Here is a 24,242-nt window from a genome sequence, read left to right as displayed (position 1 = left end):
TGTCTGATGATGCAGCCTCAAAGCTCTATACTAGTTAATTACCAGTGAGGACAATTGCTTCCATAGCTCCGCCATTCCTGGCTTTTCATCGCCTTCGACTGTTGACTCTCTTTGAGCGGAAGAGAGAAAATAAATCTGCCGCTGGACAATGGGTTCCCGCCGCTCCTCCACAACATCTTCATGGTTGACACAGGAAGTGCTGGCACATAAAGCCGACGCACGCAATTTATGCACTTTCACAGGTTCAATGGATACGTGAAATAAATGTCTCTGTGTGGTGAGGGAGAAACCAGTAAAAGGGTTCTGTGCTTTAGAACTCAAATACAGCACAATGAAATGCCCCTCCAGATGCTGGAAGCAACGGTCACGCAGCTCCTCTCACCCAGCCGAGATTTCTGTTGCTGTTAATCAAAGCAGCCATGGCTTTACGGCCAAGCAAATAAAGGAAGCAGGGACCTTATCCTGATACCTGAGACCTGACCGGGTCTCCTCTTTCCCTGAGACCATAACCTGACCAGGTTTCCTCTTTCCCTGAGACCATAACCTGACCAGGTCTCCTCTTTCCCTGAGACCATAACCTGACCAGGTCTCCTCTTTCCCTGAGACCATGACCTGATCAGGTCTCCTCTTTCCCTGAGACCATAACCTGACCAGGTCTCCTCTGTCCCTGGGACTCTAACCTGACCGGATCTCCTCTGTCCCTGGGACTCTAACCTGACCGGATCTCCTCTGTCCCTGAGACCATAACCTGACCAGGTCTCCTCTGTCCCTGGGACTCTAACCTGACCGGATCTCCTCTGTCCCTGGGACTCTAACCTGACCGGATCTCCTCTGTCCCTGAGACCATAACCTGACCAGGTCTCCTCTGTCCCTGAGACCATAACCTGACCAGGTCTCCTCTGTCCCTGGGACTCTAACCTGTCCGGGTCTCCTCTGTCCCTGGGACCATAACCTGACCGGGTCTCCTCTGTCCCTGGGACTCTAACCTTTCCGGGTCTCCTCTGTCCCTGAGACCATAACCTGACCAGGTCTCCTCTGTCCCTGGGACTCTAACCTGTCCGGGTCTCCTCTGTCCCTGGGACTCTAACCTGTCCGGGTCTCCTCTGTCCCTGAGACCATAACCTGACCAGGTCTCCTCTGTCCCTGAGAACATAACCTGACCAGGTCTCCTCTGTCCCTGGGACTCTAACCTGTCCGGGTCTCCTCTGTCCCTGGGACTCTAACCTGTCCGGGTCTCCTCTGTCCCTGAGACCATAACCTGACCAGGTCTCCTCTGTCCCTGAGAACATAACCTGACCAGGTCTCCTCTGTCCCTGGGACTCTAACCTGTCCGGGTCTCCTCTGTCCCTGGGACTCTAACCTGACCGGATCTCCTCTGTCCCTGGGACTCTAACCTGACCGGATCTCCTCTGTCCCTGAGACCATAACCTGACCAGGTCTCCTCTGTCCCTGGGACTCTAACCTGTCCGGGTCTCCTCTGTCCCTGGGACTCTAACCTGACCGGATCTCCTCTGTCCCTGGGACTCTAACCTGACCGGATCTCCTCTGTCCCTGAGAACATAACCTGACCAGGTCTCCTCTGTCCCTGGGACTCTAACCTGTCCGGGTCTCCTCTGTCCCTGGGACTCTAACCTGTCCGGGTCTCCTCTCACCTGATAGGTTCCTGCGCAGCTCTGATCTCCGTTGTGGTGTGCGGACCTTGACATATGCAGCGTAGTGGCCACCGCGCATGGATCCACTGTGCTCCACAATACCATACAAGCTGTACAGCACACGCTCGCCTGACACCATGTTCTGCCAAGACAAACATACACATGTTAACACACAAGTACCCCATTACTAATGCCATCTGCCCCGAACACTGCTTTGGATTACTTTTCTGAACACTGTTCCATGCTGTTGTTCTAAATGGTGTTCACTTGGCACAGGTACAGAACCAGACTTGGGCTGGTTTGGGTGGTGGTTGGTACCTTGCAGGATGCTGAGCAGAATGGTGCCAAGTCCAGAATGAGGGGAAAGTCCACATGGCGATTGACCTTCCGCAGATTCATCCCCGCCTGAAAGTCAGGACCAAACACAGCTGAGTAAACTGACCACAACCAGTCACAACCGGTCAGAATCAGTCATGACCAGTTAGAGCCAGTCAAAACCAGTCAGAATCAGTCATGACCAGTCAGAGCTCCTCTGGGACAGGAGGACCCCTCACCTGATGGAAGCGTTTGAGATGCAGAGTGACCACTGGGGGCAGGGTGGAGATCAGCATCTGCTTCCGTGCACTGGTGTACACCTTCTCCACCTTCTTATCTGCTGCCAAAAAACAAAGGCAGTACCCATTAAGACTCACTGCTATTTAATCACATCCAGCATGACACACTGCTGTTTAAATGATTTTTTGTGAAAGTCTGAGGTGTTGCCGTTTTCTGTTACATCCTTTCAGCAACGGCAGTGTGTAGACGCAGACGTTCATTTAGCTCACATGGCTTTTTATGACGTGTTTTTATGTGTTACTGTTCAGTTCACGGACAGGCAGTATTATTTGGTAGAGGTGTTATGTGTTATTACACAGGAGTATCTGAGTTACTGCAGGGCTCTCGCTCTCTCACCAGTCGTGCCGCTCCTTCGCATCCTCTGCTTCCTCTCGGTGCAGCTCTCACACAGTAGCTTGTTGTTCCCCATCAGCAGCTCCACGGAGGTGAACTGGTGAAGGCAGGACTGCACCGAGCACTCCTTGGAGCTGGGCGTGTAGCTGTGGGACAGGGCCTGGAAGGCCCCGTGGTGGTGGCGATCGCGGGCGTTGTCCGTCTGCTCCTCCCCGCGGTGAGCGGCGGGCGGGGCCTCGCCGGGGGCGTGGCCCAGGCCCAGCTTGGACACGGCGCTGACGAGCTGCTCCACGGCGCCGCCCTGCTGGGGCCTGTTGGAGTGCGCACCGGCGGTGTGGGCGGCGGGGCGGGGGACACACTCGCTCTCGGAGGCCTCGCTGTCTGCGTCGTTGCTGCTGTCCAGCGGGCCCGAGTCTTTCTCGCTGCCCTCCGACTGGCTCCCCAGGGCCGCCTCCCTGCACCCTCCCGCGCCCCGCCCGGCCCCGCAGCACTCCTCCTCGGCCCGGCCGGAGACGCAGTCCCCTCCCCGATCCTCAGAGCCCCCTGGGGACCTCCTGGTCTGCTGCTTCGCCCCAGCCTGCAAAACCAACAAATCTAATGCCTCACACACAAATAGAACTGTGCAACAAACAGACACGATCTCTCCATTTCACACTTAGATACACATGCAAATATGCTACATCACACACACCTACACTGTCCCACTCACAAATACACTCTCTTACACACAGACATAGGCAGTCCCTGCTTCACAACGGTTTACAATGTGTCACTATAAATTCTTTTAACGGAACTCTGACCAATTTTTCAATTATTTGGGTTGGCTTTACTTTTTTTATGACAATCCAGTTTACAGTGGACTTTTAAGGAATGCATTAGGTTTTAAAGGGGAGGTCAAATACACACTGTCTTACAAACAGAGCAAGCCACACTGTTTTGCCTGTAGTTTCTTTTGGAAATCTACTTGGGGCGCAGCAGATGTGTGAAGCAGAGAGGGCTGGTTTTCATGGCAGTGAGAAGCATGGGTCAGGTGCGTTGTCACAAAGAGTTGCCCGTACCAGTGCTCCTGGCTTCTTGCTGTTCTTGTTGCCTTGTGACTGAGATGCAGACAGAGCCTCGTTGCCATGGGAGACCAATGCATCTGGCTCCCGGTTGCTTTTACCAGTTCTTCCAGGGTTTGCCGGTTTGGATATCTACATCAATACAGGAAATACTGTTACAAACTATTATGCACACAGAAAATCTGAGTCAGCAACTACAGGTTCAAAATGCTTGTGTTTGTCTAAATGTATGTGTAATATGTAATGCATGTCCAAATAAATTTCTCTCACCCTCTCCTCTATGATGGGTAGGGAGATGTCGATGAACGCTTCCTTCACTGTTGAGATCTAAAGAGCAGAATATAGAGCACATACACACACAGGCAACACAGAGCATACATTCAGAGGGCATCAGTACAACAGCAGCAGCCGCTGGACTTCCAATTTCTGGACCAGCTCTCAAAAATGTATTGACTATATTAAGACAGTTACAGGACATCTGAAAAAATACATGACATTTACTCTAAATATTCCATACAGAAACTTTTATTAATTTCATAAATATGACAAAAACACAGTACCTTTGACACCTACACAGACACACATGCAAACCACACTCATGCACAAAGGCATCCATTCAAAAACACCTACATGTTCACACTCCTCACACATGATGGTGTTAGTCAACTCTCCCACAAAGATCCGGTCCACAAAGTTCATCTTCACCCCCTCCTTTCCGTATGCTGCAAGGACGGAGATAAAAACAATTCAGCCCTGTCATTTATTGTGGCACTGCCAACATTTTATACCAATTCAATGTTACACAATATAAATTTTAAATCTGTATCTTTAAGGTCTAGTGATATAAAAAAAAGAGCTGATGTGTTAAAAGCTGGTTTTTAAATCAGAATTTGGAGACAGAATTTGGAGGTTGTCCCAGCATCAAAAGTTCGCGATACTCAGGGCTGCCACAAGATGGCGATATTGATCCTTTCCTGGAAAAGAGAGGAAACGCAGACCTTTCACTTGGCGTTTGGTCTCATCATCAGCCGTCTTTTCGGTCGGGTTGTTAAACGCTTTCAGAATACCAGCTTTGATGCGCTGCAAAATACAAAAGATTGAAAAGGGGTTAAACAATGGGTAGTGCTGCAACACACGCAGTTTTTAAAAACATGAGATATGATGCTTCTGACTGCAGAGGATTACCATACGAATTCAGCGCGATATTTAATTGCCGCTGATTTTAAATAAACATTTACATAATAAATATATGTGGAAGCAGGTTTACCTGTTGTACCTCATCTGCCCACTATGACCATAATGTCAAGGGCATGTAACAGTACAATATTGAAAGAGAAAAAACGACAGTACGTTTACAGGTCTCAAACTGTTCGACCATTACCTGGACACTGAAAATTAAACCCTGCATTACAGCCTTCCAGATCAGCTTGAAATTTAATAAGAAACAAGTATAAACGTGCACAAGTCCTGTTCTTCAACAGTTTTCTGTGTGTGTGAGAGTGTGTGTACGCGTCTCACTGACTGCTCCAGTGTGTGTCTTAATTTGAAGTGACGCGGTCAGTGACTGTGTCTCCACTGGCCTCTTTCATCCCCTCAGCCCCAGTAAAGTACCAATCAATAGATAATTGGTTGTGGACCTCTCTCTGTGGGCCCGACCAGTCACCCCATTGTTGCATCCACCACACTGAACTGGCTATTTAGGTCAAAAGCCTCATTACCTCCCTGCACCCCCTCTGCTCCTTGCCAATCAGACACCACCGTGCAAGACGCTGATCAGTTACCAGCATGACCTCACCCCCCCCCCCCCCCCCCCACTTTCCCAAAGAAGAAGAAGAAAAAAAGACAATGCTGATAGGCCTGCTGGTGTTACCCCTGTGAAAGGATAGTGTGGACTGTTCTACTGAGGGGGGACCCCTTTCTAAAGAACAGTGTAGATTGTTCCACTCAGGATTATAGGTGAGAAGCTCTGGGACGGAAATTCAGAAGCACAAACTTGAGCTCTCTGAGTGTGAGCATCGGCTAACTTGCCTAATTGGACCTAATTGACTTCAGTCAGTAAGCATATCTTGGCTTTTATTCCCCTTCATCATTCAAAGCTTGCATTATGGAGCAAGTTAAGTGTGAATGGGGAAAAAAACCCATTTGGAGGGACTCTAAACAAGCAGTGTGTGTGTGCGTGTGTGTGTGTGTGTGTGTCAGAGAGAGAGAGAGAGAGAGAGAGAGCAGAGCAGGGTTATGCTGGGTGTGGGACGCATGGCTCTGACACTTGAACACAAAGCCCTATTCAGCAGCTGTGTGGTTCCCAGGCACACAATGACAGTAGTCACGCCACTTGCAATCTACTAAGTGGCACAACTGCCATCGTTCACAGGTTTGAATGGATTCAGAGATGCAACCCCCCCCAAATCACAGAGCCTGGGGGTACGGCCTGACCCAAACAGAGCTACAGTCTCTGGGCAGAGGAACCTGCTCTGCTCAGGCTCTGTGGTTCTGTGGATTTGGGCTCAAAGGCTTCATAATTGGCCCAAACAACATGAAACCATGAGGCCGCCCTTGCATTCCATCTCCAAATGACACTCAAACTACACGGTGCAGATTTTATGTTCTACCTAAGCAATGAATACTATGCTTTCTGGTTCCCATTTAAGTTTTAGGAGCGCCTACTCTAGGCCCCTTAGGGTACGAAACCCAGTAAGTTCAATACTTTGTCTTCTAAGAGTATGCAGCGCAAAAAACAACTGCGGAACCAGCCTGAGCCAGTGAGAGGCAGAGTCACATAGCAAGAGCACTAAAAGCAGTGTAGCATAGTGGTTAAGGAGCAGGACTCGTAACCGAAAGGTTGCCGGTTCGATCCCCGCTGGGACACTGCTGCTGTACCCTTGGGCAAGGTACTTAACCCACAGTTGCCTCAGTAAATATCCAGCTGTATAAATGGATAACATTGTAAAGAGCTATAACCTATGTAAGTCGCTTTGGATAAAAGCGTCTGCCAAATGAATAAATGTAAATGTAAATAAGGACGCTGTGGTGACCAATCAGGGAGCTGTGCTCTCAGGCTCTCACTTTGGTCTCCTCCACCCTCATGGAGTCCAGCAGGTAGTGCAGCAGCTCCTGGCTGTCTTGCTGCTGGTAGCCCTTGAAGCGCGGTGCCCTGTAGGAACACACACACACATGCACAGAAAACAGTCAGAGAACAGGGAACACTGAGAGTGGCACTGAGAACACAGAGACAAATGCATGCAGCTAACACACAATCTACATTCAACAGAAAGGCACATACATAATTCAGCCAGACACACAATCAGGAACTACAGAGGTACACACATTGTGAATGTAGTCAAGAAACACATAGAATGCACTCAGTGGCACAAACACACACACACTCAGAATATAGTTAGACTCACTCTCACACAGACACACACACAATACAGAGCATGCATTCACGTGGCCACATACATAAAGAACTCAAAGGCATACTTAAGTGAAACCCCCCAAAAAACATACACTTCACATTCATAAATGCATGTACATGCACAGAAAAGGTCCTTCTACACATAAATCCACAAAAGCCCGCATGCATTTCATACAGTCAGAGAATGTAGTTTTTCTATCCCAAGGATTTTTCTATTGTGCACCATTTTATTTCTTTCAAACACTGGCCACCATTCTGTGGATTCCAGGACCACGGTACGTTTTTTTCAGTCTCCTCTTTAATGCTCAACCATTAAGGGTCAGGAAAATCTTCCCTTAGCCAAAACATGTTCACATCCTGACAAATTAAGACAATAAAATCATCCAAATAAAAATACATTTTTTCATTATCAGCAAGCAATGTATGTGAAAGAAGATGCAACTCCATAATGTGTGTGTGTGTGTGAGCATATGTGTGTTTGGAGATTCTTTTTAGAAAGTGTGTCATTTCAGTGCAGAATCTGCAGAATTCTTTCAGCATCAACCACAAATTGTTACTTGCTCTGCAACTTTCCTTCCTGCACCCCTCCCCCCGTCTCCCGCACCTTTCCCCCTCTGTCTCCCACACCTCTCCCCCCCCTCTCCCGCACCTTTCCCCCTCTGTCTCCCACACCTCTCCCCCCCCTCTCCCGCACCTTTCCCCCTCCGTCTCCCACACCTCTCCCCCCCGTCTCCCGCACCTCTCCCTCCGTCTCCCGCACCTCTCCTCTGTCTCCCGCACCTCTCCCTCCGTCTCCCGCACCTCTCCCCTGTCTCCCGCACCTCTCCCTCCGTCTCCCGCACCTCTCCTCCGTCTCCCGCACCTCTCCCTCCATCTCCCGCACCTCTCCCTCCATCTCCCGCACCTCTCCCCTGTCTCCCGCACCTCTCCCTCCGTCTCCCGCACCTCTCCCCCGTCTCCCGCACCTCTCCCCCGTCTCCCGCACCTCTCCCCTGTCTCCCGCACCTCTCCCTCCGTCTCCCGCACCTCTCCCCTGTCTCCCGCACCTCTCCCTCCGTCTCCCACACCTCTCCCCTGTCTCCCGCACCTCTCCCTCCGTCTCCCGCACCTCTCCCCTCTGTCTCCCGCACCTCTCCCCTCTGTCTCCCGCACCTCTCCCCCCCGTCTCCCGCACCTCTCCCCCCCCCCCGTCTCCTATAGCTCCCCCCGTTTCTCCTTCTCCCGTCCGTACCCAGCCCCTCACCCGCCTGCTTCTCTCCCATCCACCTCACCCCATGGTGCTCTGGAAAAGCCACAGGGGTCAGGAGAGGAAGAGGAAAACATAACGGTACCAGGAGGAGCGCTACAGGAAGTTTGAACAGGAAAGGAAGCAGCAGACGCAGCAGACAGAACTGGAGCAAAACCAGAAGCAGCAGGAGGAGTTGGAGCAGGAACACAAGCAGGAAGAGCAGTAGGTGGAGCTGGAGTAGGAGCAGGTTTGTGAGGACACATGAGCTCTGGAAAGCGTTGTGGCTGTGCAGGGCTCTCCTTCAGCTGGACCTTGTGGCAGATGTGGGGCCAGATGTATAGCTGGCACTGCAGTGGCGCAACCTGTTGGGCACTGCCAGCTGCACGGTCACTGAACAGGTCCACTTTAAACAGGCGGCCGGTCACCGCAGAGATGAGAGGGGACACGTTCAGGAAGGGGCTAATGCATATATCCTGCCGTTTCCTGCCCCAGCCACATCATGCTCTGTGCCACTTTCACTGGGCCTCTCCTCACAAGCTCTCATTCTGCCACTGGTCAGTCAGATGACCCATGACACACTTCACATGGTCACCCCATAGAAGCAAAAATGATACATGTCACATGTGTAGGACCATCAGCCATGCTACACAGTAAATGGAAAAATGCATCACTGACAGGCCTGAACAGGAAATATAAAATATATGCATTTTAAAAAATAAAGTAATAGTTTTCAGAACTACATATTAAACTGCTTCCTTCCATGAGGCAAGAACACCACATATGATATGCCATGTTTTAAAATAAACAAAACCAATGTGTTATTCTTCCTCATGCATGAACAACACAATTTGAGGCTTGAAAAACAATGATTTGTGGCTGTTGTTTATGGTTAGTTCTTTCTTTCAAACACATATCTTTAGTTCTTGTTAATATGGACCATTTATATATTTGATGCAGGAAACCAGGGAGATAAAGACACTGTTATCCATCTATTTCTTCTTTATGATTATCGCTTTTCAGTCCTGTCACTCAAACTTTGGAACAAGCTAAGGGATAATTGGTGCTGCCAGAATTTTGAATACACACAGATGAAAAAGTACTGTTTTTGACAGTACTAAATCACTTACTAAATTGTTCTGATTGTAACTCAGCTTGTAACTAATGTGGAAATGTGTCAAGTCAGTTTTACTGAAATAAAATGGCTTAGCTCTATAATGTATTATACTCACATATACTCACAGTATATTGTTACTGTGGAAAAATGTCATGCATCAATTAATGAATCAAAGTGATGTACATGTTCACGGAAAGTTTAATAAAAAGGTTTTGTTCTCACAACTGTGGATGTTTTTCACTAACCTAGATAATGAAGGTGTCAAAACCATCATTGACCAACCATACTACCATTCCTCTTCTGTTACCTTACATCAAAAGATATGCATACTGTCATTTGAACCCATAACATGCAGTAGAAGAACAAGCTAGCTAGCTGGATAACATCCAAAAACTGCATGTTTTTGGGCAGCCCAAAAGACTGAACAGATTTGTGCTATTAATCCAAGAAAAGGAAACGACTGCCTCTATTGCTGGTTGAAATGCTTCTTTAAATACATGCTTTCCCTCACATCACATTTTCTCATTATTACCATTCCCTACTCTTTTAAAATAGATGATCTTTTAGCTTAAAATAACTAGCAGCATGTGAACAATTATCTAACTGCCAATTCTCTATCAATGACCCTTCGATTGCTAATAAATTGCCAATATTGCCAATATGCCAAAAATGCCAATAATGGTAAGTAATGTCAAACATAATTACTTTAATATTTATTAATTACTTTAATGTTCTTTAATCTACAGAATACAATTTTCTATCTTTAACGTGCAACACTTTTCCATCTTCAGTCACCCCTCCACCTTTGACTCCTTTCAAGATTCATACTGTTCCCTAACACTAACTGTATGCATTTTAGCAATCCATTTCAAGATCACTCAGAGCATTTGGCCGATAACGTTATACTAAAATTGACAAGTGGCTGGGGACGTGCATTCTTGCCTCACCATATGTGGCACAACATTTTTTTGATGATAAAATTAATAATGGCATGATCAATTTATACAATTCTCTTGATAATTTTTTTGTATAATTTTTACTGTTAAAGCATGGCTAGGTAGCTCGCCTACTAGTTAAAAGCGGTAGATGGGGTTTTAGCGATTCAGTCCCTCATTGGTTAATAGTAGCCCTGCTGCAGACTGATGTTGGGGACCTCATGTGTTGTGCATCCTTTCACTTGGTTCCTGAGGCCACACACATATAAAAAATCAATCTCAACACTTTACCAGAAAAAAGTCTTTAGTATAACAACTTGTAATTTCAAATGTTTATTAAAGTATTGGCGGTTAAATTAGATGGCTAGCTCGCTACTGTCTTTCACTGCAACGCATGCCTGCCGTCAACTGAAAAGCTCATCTCCCTGAACGGAATAAGGGCCTCGGCCAACAGTTTCTTACGTAATCCAATGAATTTTGATGAATTTTGAACACGGTAAATGATGACTGGTGGAACTAATTTGTAGGGGGCGCTTATTCCTCCTGATATCAGAATGCCTTTAGCAAGGAGAAAACACTGAGCAAGGAATTTTACTGGCAGTGACCGGGGTCTGCGGAAACACAAGCCACTGGCACTGCTTTACATCTCTAATGCAGGAGTAAGTAACACAAATACTGAGCGATAGCTTTCAGCATTCTGGGTTAGGGTTGGAGTTAGGGAATGAGGGCATGTTGCTGACAGCGAGGAGAGAGAGCTTTTTCCCCGCTGGCTCCTCTTTCTTCCACTGAGGGAAGCAGATATCTAAGACCTGATCAGCCCGATCAACATCAGACACAAGGCATGTCCATATTTAAATCTGTATACCACTTTCCTTTTTACAAATACAGTGCCATCCTAGCCCTGCTTTAAGAAGTGAAACAGGTCGAGCTGGTATGTGTCGAGCGCACAGTGCTAATTCAGATTAATGTGAGAGACGCAGTCGGCGGTCCTCGGTTTGGGGGGGGGAGCTTAACAGGTCGGTTCAGTCAGAGCGGGGCGGTGCGGAGAGATAGAGGGGCCCTCCAGCCATGGGCACAGTCTGGCCCTGACAGCAGAGAGACAGCTGCAGCGCTAACGCTATTAACAGCGGATGAGTTAGTACCAGACGCCAAGCAGTCTGAGCACAGCGAGCACACACAGATGCACACGCACTAACACACACACACACTTGCACATACAACGGCATACACATGCGCGCACATGCACACACGCAAATACACACATTTGCACACTCACAAACACACATACACACATTTGCACGCTCGCACACGCACACACACACACACACACACGCACACATTCTCACACAAACAAACTGTGACATTTCCTGCAAAACACACAAAGAGAGACCAGAATACAACATGAAAAATCTCATTAATAGGTTGTATAGCAAGTTATTTGCTTCGGCTACGGGCTGCTTCTTTCTTGCATATTGAAACCAGTTGAATGAATGCCTCAAAAGTATATGATCCTTTCTTCAGCGCTCACAGCTTTAATCAAATATGAACTAAATTCAATCTTTTAAAAAGGCGAGGCAAAAATCCTGCTGCATGTGTCTATACATGGGCTCCTTTGTGAGGGCCTTCCTCCAGAACACTGGAGCAGCAGAACCATAGTGCGCGCTGTTTGCTATTGTGTCCCCTTCAATGGTGCTGCCTCACACTGGATCAGACAGGAGAAGGGGAAAAAGGACTGCCACTATATGGGTGAGACCTGTTCAACACTCTGGTCAGGACTTTACATCAAAAGCCAATGACAAAGTTCAGGTTATGTAAAGGGAAAAGGAATGCGAGGGAAAAAAAAAAAAACCTGCACGGACACACGAAACCGACATATGCAAACGCACACACGCACACGCACACGCACACGCACACGCACACGCACACGCACACGCACACGCACACGCACACGCACACGCACACGCACACGCACACGCACACGCACACGCACACTCACACTCACACTCACACTCACACTCACACTCACACTCACACTCACACACACACACACACACACACACACACATAGACATAAGTGCATTGACTTGCAGGGGGATTGCAGTGTGTGGGGGTTGTAGTCAGGGGGACGGGGAAGTCTGGTTACAAGCTGTGCCTCTAACTGGCACCAGAAGTCAGTGTGTGGTGCTGACCCTGGCGCGGCTGGGCTTGGCACCGTCCCGAGCTGGACCGGTCCAGCTGGCACACGAGGCTGGAGAGAGGAGGCAACGAGCCGGCCCGAATTTAGAAGGGCAGGGGATGACTTCCTGGGCCAAGACATGCATCCCCCCACACACTGTGTTAATGCACACACACACATATATAAACACATACGCACACACACACAGAGAACACTGCTAATGCAACACACACACACACACTCATGCACACACACAACACTGTCAATGCAACGCACACCACTCTACTAATGCAATGTGTACACACTAAACCGCATTAACGCAACACATACACACACACACACACACATGCACAGATAGGTCTGTGATGAATACAGCTGCTATGGAAAACACACACCTCTGTCAGGCTAAACCGCACGCAACACACCACGCCACACCGCTAAAGCACAGAGAGCTCCCCCGCGTCCTGCCACCATTACGGCGACAGGCAGCGCTGACACCCGCGCGAGCGCGCTGACAGCGCTGCCGCTGTAAACAGGTGAGCAGCCTGGCAGTGTAAACAGGGCGGCCGCTAGCAGCCGGGTACCTGAGCGCGCACCACAGGTGCAGCAGAGGCAGCCAGCCATCCACCCCCCCCGCGCCCGGGCGTGTGGTCAGGAGCCGTGCCGTGCCGCGGTTATCCCCGCACGCTGAGCACACAGACGGGGCGGGCAGGCCCCGGCAGGTCGCCACCGCGCCGGGCTCTGAAGCGGTCGCCATGGCAGCTTGACTCCCGAGCAGGTGAGAGCTGCGGTTCCCACCCGGCTGGTCGCCATGCCGACCGCCAGGACTATGCTCTGACCTGGGAGGAGAACGGCCGGCCTGTGCACTCTGCAACCTAGAACCTTGCTGCAACGCCACAGCAGCCCTTCTACAATACTGCAACACTGCTGCAACCCTTCTACATTCTTACTCCAAACCTACAGCCACCCTCCTTCTATAACCTTAACCCAACATTATAGAACTCTTCTACACCCTTGCAACAACACTACAAAAAACCTTCTACAAGCTCATGTTAACATTACAGACACCCTTCCACAATCTTACTCCAACACTATAGCAACACTTCCACAACCTTACTGCAACACGTAAATAACCTTGCTGCAATACTACACCAACCTTTCCACCCCCTTACTGCGAGCCATCTTCAGGCCGACCGCAACCTTACATTGACCACTGTCAACAACCTTAATTCCCCTTGGCAGCGAGAACTACAGTCCTCACAGCGTGATGCAAGATGCTTATGATGTGTACTACATCATATGAATATGACTTCACAGAAAGTCACCAACACAAGTATCACTGTCCATACGCAGGAAAGGTCTTTACTGACTGTGTACAACCGTACCAAAGGACTGTGCTATTGAGCACCAGTGATGATACCGGTGGGGTCTGACTGTGCTACTGTGCACCAGAGGAGCCACTCCTTTCACTGCGCAGGCCTGAGCCTGGGTGACGTTACCCCAGAGGTAATGAGGGTTAATTAACCAGAGTCTGCACAGAGCAGTCAGTGGAACAATGTGATTCACATGCACCGGCATGTTATTAAGGTGCACTCCGTTTCTGGATCGGACTTCTACATCGATGACAACAGCATACATTTTTAATGTGAATTCAACTTACAGGTCACACACATGTAAAAGACACGTACAGTACCAGACAAAAGTTTGGGCAAACCTACTCATAGAAGCGTTTTCTGTATTTTTTTTTTACCATTTTCCACATTTTAGAATGAAAGCAGACATCAGAACTATGACATAACACAGATGGAATTATACAGTGATCAAAAAAGCATTAAACAACTAAAAACTTATATTTTAGATTCTTCCAAATACCCACAAATATTTCTTAATTTAAACTGAAATTGAAATTATTTTATTATTATTTATAATAATTAAAAATTATTTTAAATATAAATTTTGGAAAGAAATTCATCAGGCATCAACTTCACTATTTATATTTCATTAAGGAACAAATTTGAAGCATGTAAGCATAAGTCTTTAGATCAAAATGTCTTTGAATGCATGTTTCCCATTATCTTAATCAGGTGTGTCCAAACCTTGGACTGGTGCTGTAAGACAGCTAAAGCTTTACATGGTCAGAGATGTGACTCTTTAAAGGTGTTGCTGTGGGCTATCATGCGAACTCACTTCTGGCAGAGCTGGCTGAAGAGGAGTTTGGGAGAGACCGGACCCTTCCCAGCATCCTTCATGCTGTGGAGGAACAGGAACATGGCGGAGGTGAGGGGCTCGGGGTTGGGGAGGGTGACCGTCAGTGGCGCCTGAAGGCAGAGCAACATGACACACTTTTTGTCATTTTTATCAATATTGTGATGCTTAGCTATGTTTCACTTAAGACAGCTGGAAGAGGAGATAAATTAAAACTATGGAAAACAATAATGTAATTTCATATCAATACAGCACTCTGGCCAGAGGCAAAGCATTTCAACCATGACAGTTTACAGTGTTCTCTGTGATTTATATTTCTTTTGGACACTTGAATATAAGGTACACAGGGAAGTCACGCCCCGGGCAGGCTTGAGAGAGGCCTACCAGACTGGTCTCGGGCGGCGGGCAGATCTTCAGCCTGTGGCCTTTCTCCTTCATCTCCAGGACGAGGTCGTTCAGCATGTGTGTCTGCGACAGGTTCTGCAAGACACCACAAATCCATGGCCCTCCCAGTTCTCGGCTGTTACCAGGGGTTGTTTTTCGTGCAGCAGACTAAGCACCGCACACTTTGAACAAATTGAATATACATCAAAAAACATTCCTGTGTGCTATTTTTGGACGCAAAGTAACATTTTAAAGATTTTTTTTCTTTACCAAAGGTGTGTGTGTCTGTTCATCCATTTCCAATAATTATTTCCAACAATCCCCCATTTTGCTGAATTTCAAATGATGCACACACTGAACTTTATGGGTAAAAGAAGTTAAATGTCAGGAAAAAACTGCAAGGAAAAATCAAAAACTAAAATATTTTGACTTAACATGTAGTCGCATACAAAACTTCATAAGTGCAACTGCGCTGACAAATACAACTGTGAGTCCTTTTGGATAAGTCTCTACAAACTTCACAAAATTTTCCCCCATTCAAGTGGCGTGAGCTTGTGCTTTAGGTCACTGGCCTGCTGAAAGGATCAGTTTTGTCACAGTTTTAGGTCTTTAGCGGAACAAATGTAGGTTTCCCTATACTTTGCTCCATCCGTTTTCCCCTCAAACCCTGCTGACAAGCACCACCCCATTACGTGACACTGCCACCGCCATGCCTGACAGTAGGAACTGTGCTGCCTGGGTGAAGCGCTATGCTGCGTTTCTCCTCAAGACGTAATGCTTTGTGCTTAGACTAAAAAGTTCTAATTTTGTCTTTTAAGACCGCAAAACGTTTTACCACGTTAGCAGTATCACTCGCATGCTTTGTTGCAAACTCCATGAGGTACATGCGATGGGTCTTTTCCTTCATGCCATTCTGCCAAATGGGTCAGCTTTGCAGGGATATTGTTGACTCAATCATATTTTCAACTATCACACCACAGCTCTTTCAGAGTCATTGTTGGCCTCATGCTGGCATGTCTAACCAAGTCTTCTCCACGGCTGGCTGTTTGGTTCAGAGGGACAGCCTGACCTCGGCAGTGTCTTGGAGACACAATACACCACCCACTCCTTAATAATCAATTTTACTGTGCTTAAAAGGATATTAGACAACAACCTTTTCTTCATCTGTGCCTTTCTACAACTGTACTGCTGAGTTTTGAATACTCCACTACCAGACTCTGGGATCTCAAAGGCTGGTGCATTTATTCAGAAATAATATGAACCACTACTATTGTACACAGAGAGGCAGTTCAAATAATTGTGTAACTTGCCAAGGTAACTTTTTGCATCTGAACTTATTTAGATATGCCTCAGCAAAGGAATTGAAGGTGTGCATTAATTTATTATTAAATGTTCTATAATTTTCTTTGAAAGTGTGCAGTAGGTTGTGTAGATCAGAAACATTAAATATGAACCTTGAAGGAACAATATGTAGAAACTTTGAAAGGGGGTGAATACTTTTGCACTGTGTGTCAGTGCACACAGACAGATACACATATTCTCTCTCTCTCACCCAGACACACACACACACATACACACACACATACAGAGTTGTGATGAATACAGTTGCTATGGAAAAGGTACAATGCAGCTTTGTGCACACAAAAGCTACTCTTCACTGACAATAATGTTCTGCTGGCATGTTTTTAACCGTTGGAAAATAAACAAAGCATAAAAGAAAACCTATGTGATGACTCATCTCAATTTTTCTAAACACAACTGGCACCATTCATAGAAATGTTCACAGAAGCAGGCGTAGCTTGTTTTTGGGAAAAGTGCTTACGAAAAAGTCATGCAGGATTCATGAAACCTGCATAAACACCTAATGTTCTTCTGTATGTTGATGAATCCCGATAGTTCTTAAATTAGACACTTGCCTGTTTGCTGAAACTTACATAAGTAAACGCCTCACCAATCCCACATAGGGACACCCTGACTTCCGAATCGCAGGTATAGGCAAAATGAAGAAGGGATATATATTTTCTCTGATTCAGAAAGGCAGACGAGTCTGACTGAGTTAGATGGAAGAAATAATATATATCATATAATGTGAGCAGTGGAGTGTACAGGTAATCAGTAAATCTGAAAATAAGAACAATTTTGGAAGGGCTCCAATGTCTAAATAAGTAATTTTTTGAATAAAAAAAACTTACTCTTGTTGTCTTGTCTAACAATGACAGAAAGTATGCGGGGGTACACATTGCAGATCTAAGCCAGGAGTGAAAAGGTGCATGGTACATGGAATTCGTACCTTCACTCAAAGACGCTGAATTAATTCTAGAATGGGAATGTTGTGTATGTGGTGTCTTCACAGCAGTGGGATTAAAAGCATGTTGCACTTGCAGCGTTAACAGTTAGAGTGCATCGCGAGTGTCACGTCTTAGCACAGAAGCATAGCGAGCACTACAAGCAGAATGTCTTCACAAAAGTGTGAGAACCATACACATGTGACACTATGGTTACAAGTGCAACACATACATAACAGCACAGGCTGATTCAAGTCTGCTTCAACACACAAAGCGTGTTTTCATTAATCTTTCAGCAATCGCTCAGACCCTATACAGTAAATCCCTGTGTGTGTCACCTGACGAAATCATAACCACATGAACGGGAAACATTGTGAAATCTAAGTAAGGTTAAGCATCCTAATTCACTGGCGCACAATCAAACGTGACCCCCGCGGCGCACGGAGCTAATAGGATTTCTGTTTCAATCCAGCGCATCTATAGAAAGAAGACTCTGCAGCGAGCGGGAGGATCTTAAATAAAACTCTCCTTCCCAGCGGTGCATTCATCGCTGGAGAACGGTGAGCAAGGTCACACTGACTAGTGGAAACAAAGACCCCTGTGGAAGCAAGCGCACAAACAAAAAACACACACACACAAACACACGCGCACACCCAGAGGTTGAGCGCTGTACGAGTACGGCCCCCTACCCTTATATTCTGTTCAATTAAAAAGAATTTGCAAAAAAAGAAATCGTACAACTGGGTTTACAAATAAACACAGCTGAAGAGATTTTTCAAGGCAAAATATAAGAGGGTTAATTTAAACAAATAAGTGGAGGAGTAATATAAGTACATATAAAAGGAAGAGTAATACAAGTACCTAAGTGGAGAGGGTAATATGAGCACATACAAGAGGAGGTGTAATATTAGTACATCAGTGGAGAGGGTGACAAAAGCGCATATAAGACAAGATACAGCAAACCAGTAAAGACTATAGTGTGAGTGTGTGCAGTTTACACTGGAGGGCAATTTGTTTGGGTCACAGCTGAGGGAGACAGGATATTATCTGAGGCAGGAGGTTGATGGAGGTCCTTTGATTTATGTGCTGGGACATGACTTCAAATGACACGCCCCTCTTTCAGAACTACTCAGGTGACTACATATGGTACATATGGCCAATTCACCACAGCACTTAAGCCCTCGAACTTCGGCCAAGTCACTTGAAAAAGGACCTTGCCTGCCACCTTGTAAGTTTGAGGCGTGTTTCCACTTTAGGCTTGACGCAGCTTTCCAGTCCCATCTCACGACATCACTACAGAGCAGTGACAGTCCTCTGACTGTTGGCCATCTTTTGACTGTAAACTACCGCCAGCTGCGTTGCTGTTAGCTTATTTACTTTTTCACAAACTTGCTTCACATTGTGATTTATTTCTGTCTTATTAAACTACCCGGGGAAGACTTGGACGGTTGTTCCAAACAATACCATCCAACTGTTTCTGTTTCAATATCGAACCGCACAACTGGCAGAGTTTGAGTGCCCTCTGTGGGTCAAAACCATCTCTGGTCTTGACAACCTTGTACTATTCTTTGAGGTACGCTAGCTAAGAGCATTGTTGTTGGTGTTGGCTTACTTCCTCTTGAAAAGAGGCTGCGCAGAACTGGAACATACCTGCATGACGGCATTGAAGAAGCAGGTGTTTCCGAGGTTGTTGATGCCCTTGACTGGAACGAGCGTGCTGTTGACCGAACTCCTTCCTCTCAGGGACTCCACGCATTCTGTGGGCTCCTCTCGAAGCCGGATTATTTTGGACGTAGCTCCTGCAACGGGAGAGACCGCAAACGTGCGACCAACACTTTCGCTTCATCGGAATGTTATACCTCGTACAGAAAGAGACTGACTATGGGATGTCGGTTTGTTGTGAAAATAAAAAAGAGAGGGAAACAGAGGAAGTAAGGGCATGTATGAGGAAACGTTTCAGGAGTGTTTCAGGAGAAGTTGAAAATGTTGCAAATATGCAAATGTTATTTCTAGATAATTCTGTGTCACAGTTGTGTTTCAGGAGACATTTATGTCACTCTTTCTTTCACGTTTGTGCAAGTGTTTTTTTTTTTTCCCCAAGTGAAGGAGAAGCAGTTTATGTCTGTGCTGTGTATTATGAGATGTTCATTTTGGGAGAAGTTTGTGTCCGTGCTGCCCTCCAGGAGTTTTTTAAAAAGTCTTTGTCTTGTCCGTGTCAGTGTTGGAGGCCACGCAGACCAGGCTTGGGATGACCCCCAGTCCGCCCGTAGGCCGATGCTGGCTACCGTTCCAGGGTAAGTAGGCTAACGCTTTCCAGCAGCAGCTGGGAGCGAGCACGGTCACCTGGGAAAGCCGACGACAGCTGGAGACGTTTGTGCTGGTTCAGGATAACAGCGCTGGACCCAGCTGTTACTAAACATCCGGCTCTGTGAGAAACCAACAGCCTGGCGAACGCACACTCATGAGAGATAAACTGTTCCACAAACCGACACGTGGGAGAAACAACTTCACACTCGCTCGGGGGAAAGGAGCGGCTCTACCCACAAACACTCGTTTAGGTATTCATCTAGGCAGGCCTACAGTGTCTGACTTAGGCATGGGCCACCTTCTGCCTCCATCTCTGTCATCTGTGCCAAAAAAAAGTGCAGCCACCTCAGTCACTGACAACATAATCCTATCTACGTGATGGCCACCAAGACTTAAAACACTAACTACATCACAAGTTAAAACTTCAAACAATAGTCTACTGGAGAAATTATTGATTGTACTTTGGATGATCCAATCAACTATAAGTAGGCCGACAGATGACACTCTGTGAGTTTTATACACTACTAGATGCTTGGTTAACGGGCACACAGACAGTGAGGAAAAAAAAACATCATAAGACTGCCAGCCGTCTCTACAACCGTGCCACACTTGAATCCGAGGTCGACATAACAAGGGAGTGGCCCGCTTCACAACGAATAAACAATTAAAACACTTTCCTCCTCGGCAGCCGTCACTCTCCATCACGTCTCTCTGCGCAGTCTGTGAGGGGGAGAGGCAAGTGGCCTTCCAGCACATTAAGCATTAATGAGCCCAGTCATGGCGCCGAGAAGGACGAGAGGGAGAGACATTTACGGTTCAGGGGAACGTAAACGTGCCTGACCGTGAGCTCTGCACACTCTTCCCGCGAGCCTTAACCAGTGCCCGCTTTCTGCCGGATTAATGAATGGTGCCTGCCCTTCAAAATACCTCATTGATTTTTTTTTTATTAGTGTTTCAAGGGCAACTGCTAGCATCGCTTTGTCTTTACAAAGAAATGAGAGAATGTCACTGTGTGAGAAAGAGAGACAGAGAGAGAGAGAGAGAGAGAGAGAGAGAGAGAGAGAGAGAGAGAGAGAGGGAGAGAGAAAGAGGGAGAGTCTTTCTAATGCTGAAAATACACATACAAGAACAGCCACCCTCCTTCTCATCAATCATTTGACATGCAGTGATTCAAAGTAAAATATTCCTGAAGCATTACTCTGGAAGATACACAGCACTATACATACATATACATACATACATATGTACATGTCATCAAAAAACAGCTCCTGAAAATTCCCATCAGCTCATGCTATGTGTACCAAAGGAGGCAGTAGGACCTGTAACTAACAGCTGAAATATCACCTTGCAACTTCCACAGACAGCTATCAGAGAACTGACGATGAAAAGTGTGCTTGTGCACATGAGATGTGGTGTTAACGCGTGGGGTTAACAGTGCACTGTAATGAGGAGGTGGAGCATGACTAACAGGGTGCTGCCATTCCTGCACATCAGCGCCTTCATCTGAATCATCTCACTTCTACCCGACTGCAAGCTGAGGGAGAAGGGTCTCTACTGCTCCCCCCGTAACATGGCACAGAGACTCCCCTTCACCTTCATCCCTGACCACCAACTCCCCCATTACATGCACCCTCTACCTCCCCCCATCCACAGACACAAAACAGAGCCCTCTGTTTTTTTTGGGTGCTCCCTGACATCCTCCAGTTTGTACCCCTGATGAGTGACCCCAATCAAAAGGCCTGGTAGTTACCCCTCTTCATATGTGGCTAACTGGAAGATCTCAGAGCTAAAAAGGCAACCCCCCCCCCCCCCCCCCACACACACACACAAAATGCCCTTGAGTGGAAGGTCAAATCTGTGCTTTGAATCGGAAAATGAATTGCTTTTCTCTGCTCACCCCTCCACCGTGAGGTCGTGCAAGGTGTGCACGTAGATCATTGGCCTGATTTCAGCCCAATCAGAAAACTTGACTCTGAACTGGTATATATGCAACACTAAAAGCCCAATCAGAGACACCTGTTGGCCGTCGTGTTCATGAATACTTTCCCCAAGCCGAGCCAATCAGAATGACCGCCCTTGACCAGCCTATCAATAATGAAATATGGTGCTCACTGCAGCAGAATCTTTCACATAATCCTACTTTAATTATTCAAAGGCTGAAATCGAAGCCCTCAGCCTCTCGAACGTCGGACACCTCTCACGGGAATCGGCGAGGGCTCAGCGTGACTCGTCCGACTGCCTCATACTCTGCTACACAGAGCTCAAACATCTGTCCCCGCGGAGAACATCTGTATGGCTGTGTGTGTAGGAGAGGCCATCTGTTCCACTGACAGGAGAGCAAACAAGTGTCCCCTCTCCCTCCGAGAGAGAGAGCCAGGGGGAGGGAGGGAGAGGGACAGGGGTAAGAAAGACTGCTGTTGAGGCAGAGCTGCGCTTCTTCACAAAATTTAACAAGTACAGAGAGACTTCCCAAAAATAACACAGACTGACCCATTAACCCCTTTGCTGCAGTACATAGATACAGGTACCCAGCCTCCTTGGAGAGTTGCATGGCACTGGCAGTGTAGCATCTTGCAGCCTGCTATAGCCTGAGGAAATGGAAAGTAGCACAAACACACCTAACTCTCACACTAAACAGGTCAGGTCTCTCATGTGGCAAAGTCATTTTCTCTTTCATATTATTTTGTGTGTACTGTATTATATTTCTATTAGTTTTGACTATCACTGAAAATTATTAGTTACAGTCACTGCGTTGTCTGTGGTATTATTATCTACTGTTGAAAGTCACGACCTGACATGTGCGTGTTTTGGCAACACACACACACGTATGTCATGATGATATATTAAATTAAAAAATATTTTTAAAAATCACAGAAAAGAGAAAAAGCAAAAGCACAGGTGAAAGAGGGAGGGTGATGGACAGGCAGAGAGGGAGGAAGGTAGAGGGATAGAGAGACAGACTCAGTGAGAGAAAGATGAAGGGAAAGGGAGACAGAGAGACAGGCCGGGTCCTGGATTGGGGGGGGTGGGGGGTTGGGGGGGTGCGTAATGGGAATGCCTATGGACACAGCCCGCATCTGGGCCCTCCACTCAGTGTAAACAATGTTCAGGGAGCCATCTGTACGGAAATGGGGAGGGGGGGGGCACAAGCATATGGGAAAGCAGATTTTTCCCCTCCCTGCAGCAGTGAGCGCAGGCCAATGTGGGCATGCACTGTGTCCACGCTTGACTGTGCTGCACTCGGCTGCACCACCTGGCTCTCCGTGCTCAGCCACCCAGTATGTGCAGCAGTGACACTGTGGACCCTATCCCCAGGGCAGACTAAACGATCCCCGTCCTCTCCCATCCCCAGGGCAGACTAAACGATTCCCAAACCGCTCCGCGCTGAACAGGGGCCCTTTCACACAAGTGACAGAGAAGGTTCCTTCAAACCTTGGTCATTGCTGAGATGAGAGGTAGCAGCATTTAACCTCCAGATAACCTCAGCACACCATAGTGCCTTGTACAAACCTCCCAAAAATAGAAGGAGCATAAGAAAACAAAACTGCACACTAAGCAATGACAAAATTTCACACAAAAAACACAAGAAATACCGACAATTCAGACCCAAGTCAAACAGACAAGGAAACTGACTCTATGGATATATTTTAGAGATTCCAGGCAGTCTACATCTAAACCCTATGACACAGTGTATTATTTTTCAAAGCAAGCAACTAAACACAGCCCTGCTGATTTCTGGAAGTGTGACTCAGTTGGATGTTGCATTAAGCACACTGCTGTGGGGTTTGTGGAGCTGAATCTGTTAAGTGCGTTTATTGCGTCCACTGCCGTAGCGTTAGCGTCTAGCTGAATTTGTAACTTTGCTGCGTGCTTCAGGACCAAATGAATATAATTCAGCCTGAACTACGAACACCCACAAGCAAACAAATAACTAACAAAAAGGAAGACGAGAGGAGATGAGTGCAAACTGACATCAGATCGACAGCGCCTGGTATGTTCTTTCTGGTCCTTTTGTCCCAGGGCTTCATCCATCCATGGGCTGAACAGTGAACTCAACAGTGTTGAACTCAGTGCTGCGTGACTACCAAGTGCCTCTGCCCCCCCATGCCCCCACCATTTCACTCAGACAACAAACTGTCAGGAAAAAAAACACACACACACACACACGCACTCTTAAGAGCTTGTTTAAGAAGTGCATTATTAATACACTATTTACGGCGGTGTGTGCTTTTTCCCCCTTTCTAATTAAGTGAACTGATTAAGCCGAAGTGAACGCTGCTGCTCCGATGCTGCAGCTGATACGCAGTCGGGAGGAAGGACGAGCTGCACACCAAATGTCTTACTAATTTGTTGTGACCGTGGGGCATGAAAACCTCGCTTCCTCCACATCTGAGGCCAAAGGGAAAGGAGCCGCTGAATTTCACGCACATGCCCGGGCCTCCGTCACGCGCCGGCCCCGAGATCGGCCTACATAGGAAGGAGCGCGAGAACGGCACGAGAGACTCCGAGAAATCCATTACCGTTCGTAAGGCGCC

At 47.1% G+C, this 24,242-nt stretch overlaps 1 protein-coding gene across 2 annotated transcripts in view; it reads right to left on the bottom strand.

Moving 5' to 3' along the window:
- usp45 (ubiquitin specific peptidase 45) overlaps positions 1-24,242 on the bottom strand; it is a 35,920-nt gene that overhangs the window by 1,659 nt on the left and 10,019 nt on the right. Inside the window, exons 6-17 of one of the 2 annotated variants that reach the window (XM_036539129.1) lie at positions 19,051-19,199; positions 15,116-15,211; positions 14,714-14,844; positions 6,725-6,812; positions 4,660-4,741; positions 4,292-4,383; positions 3,932-3,988; positions 3,659-3,793; positions 2,604-3,177; positions 2,207-2,307; positions 1,971-2,057; positions 1,653-1,794 (exon numbers count right to left, since the gene is read on the bottom strand). In XM_036539129.1, the coding sequence (XP_036395022.1) occupies positions 1,653-1,794; positions 1,971-2,057; positions 2,207-2,307; positions 2,604-3,177; positions 3,659-3,793; positions 3,932-3,988; positions 4,292-4,383; positions 4,660-4,741; positions 6,725-6,812; positions 14,714-14,844; positions 15,116-15,211; positions 19,051-19,199 (1,734 nt within the window). The remainder of the gene's footprint in view (positions 1-1,652; positions 1,795-1,970; positions 2,058-2,206; positions 2,308-2,603; positions 3,178-3,658; positions 3,794-3,931; positions 3,989-4,291; positions 4,384-4,659; positions 4,742-6,724; positions 6,813-14,713; positions 14,845-15,115; positions 15,212-19,050; positions 19,200-24,242) is intronic. The other variant, XM_036539130.1, reaches the window with a different exon arrangement.

The sequence above is a fragment of the Megalops cyprinoides genome, chromosome 10, assembly GCF_013368585.1.
Source record: "Megalops cyprinoides isolate fMegCyp1 chromosome 10, fMegCyp1.pri, whole genome shotgun sequence".
Taxonomy (NCBI): domain Eukaryota; kingdom Metazoa; phylum Chordata; class Actinopteri; order Elopiformes; family Megalopidae; genus Megalops; species Megalops cyprinoides.
This window is presented reverse-complemented; position numbering and strand designations above follow the sequence as displayed.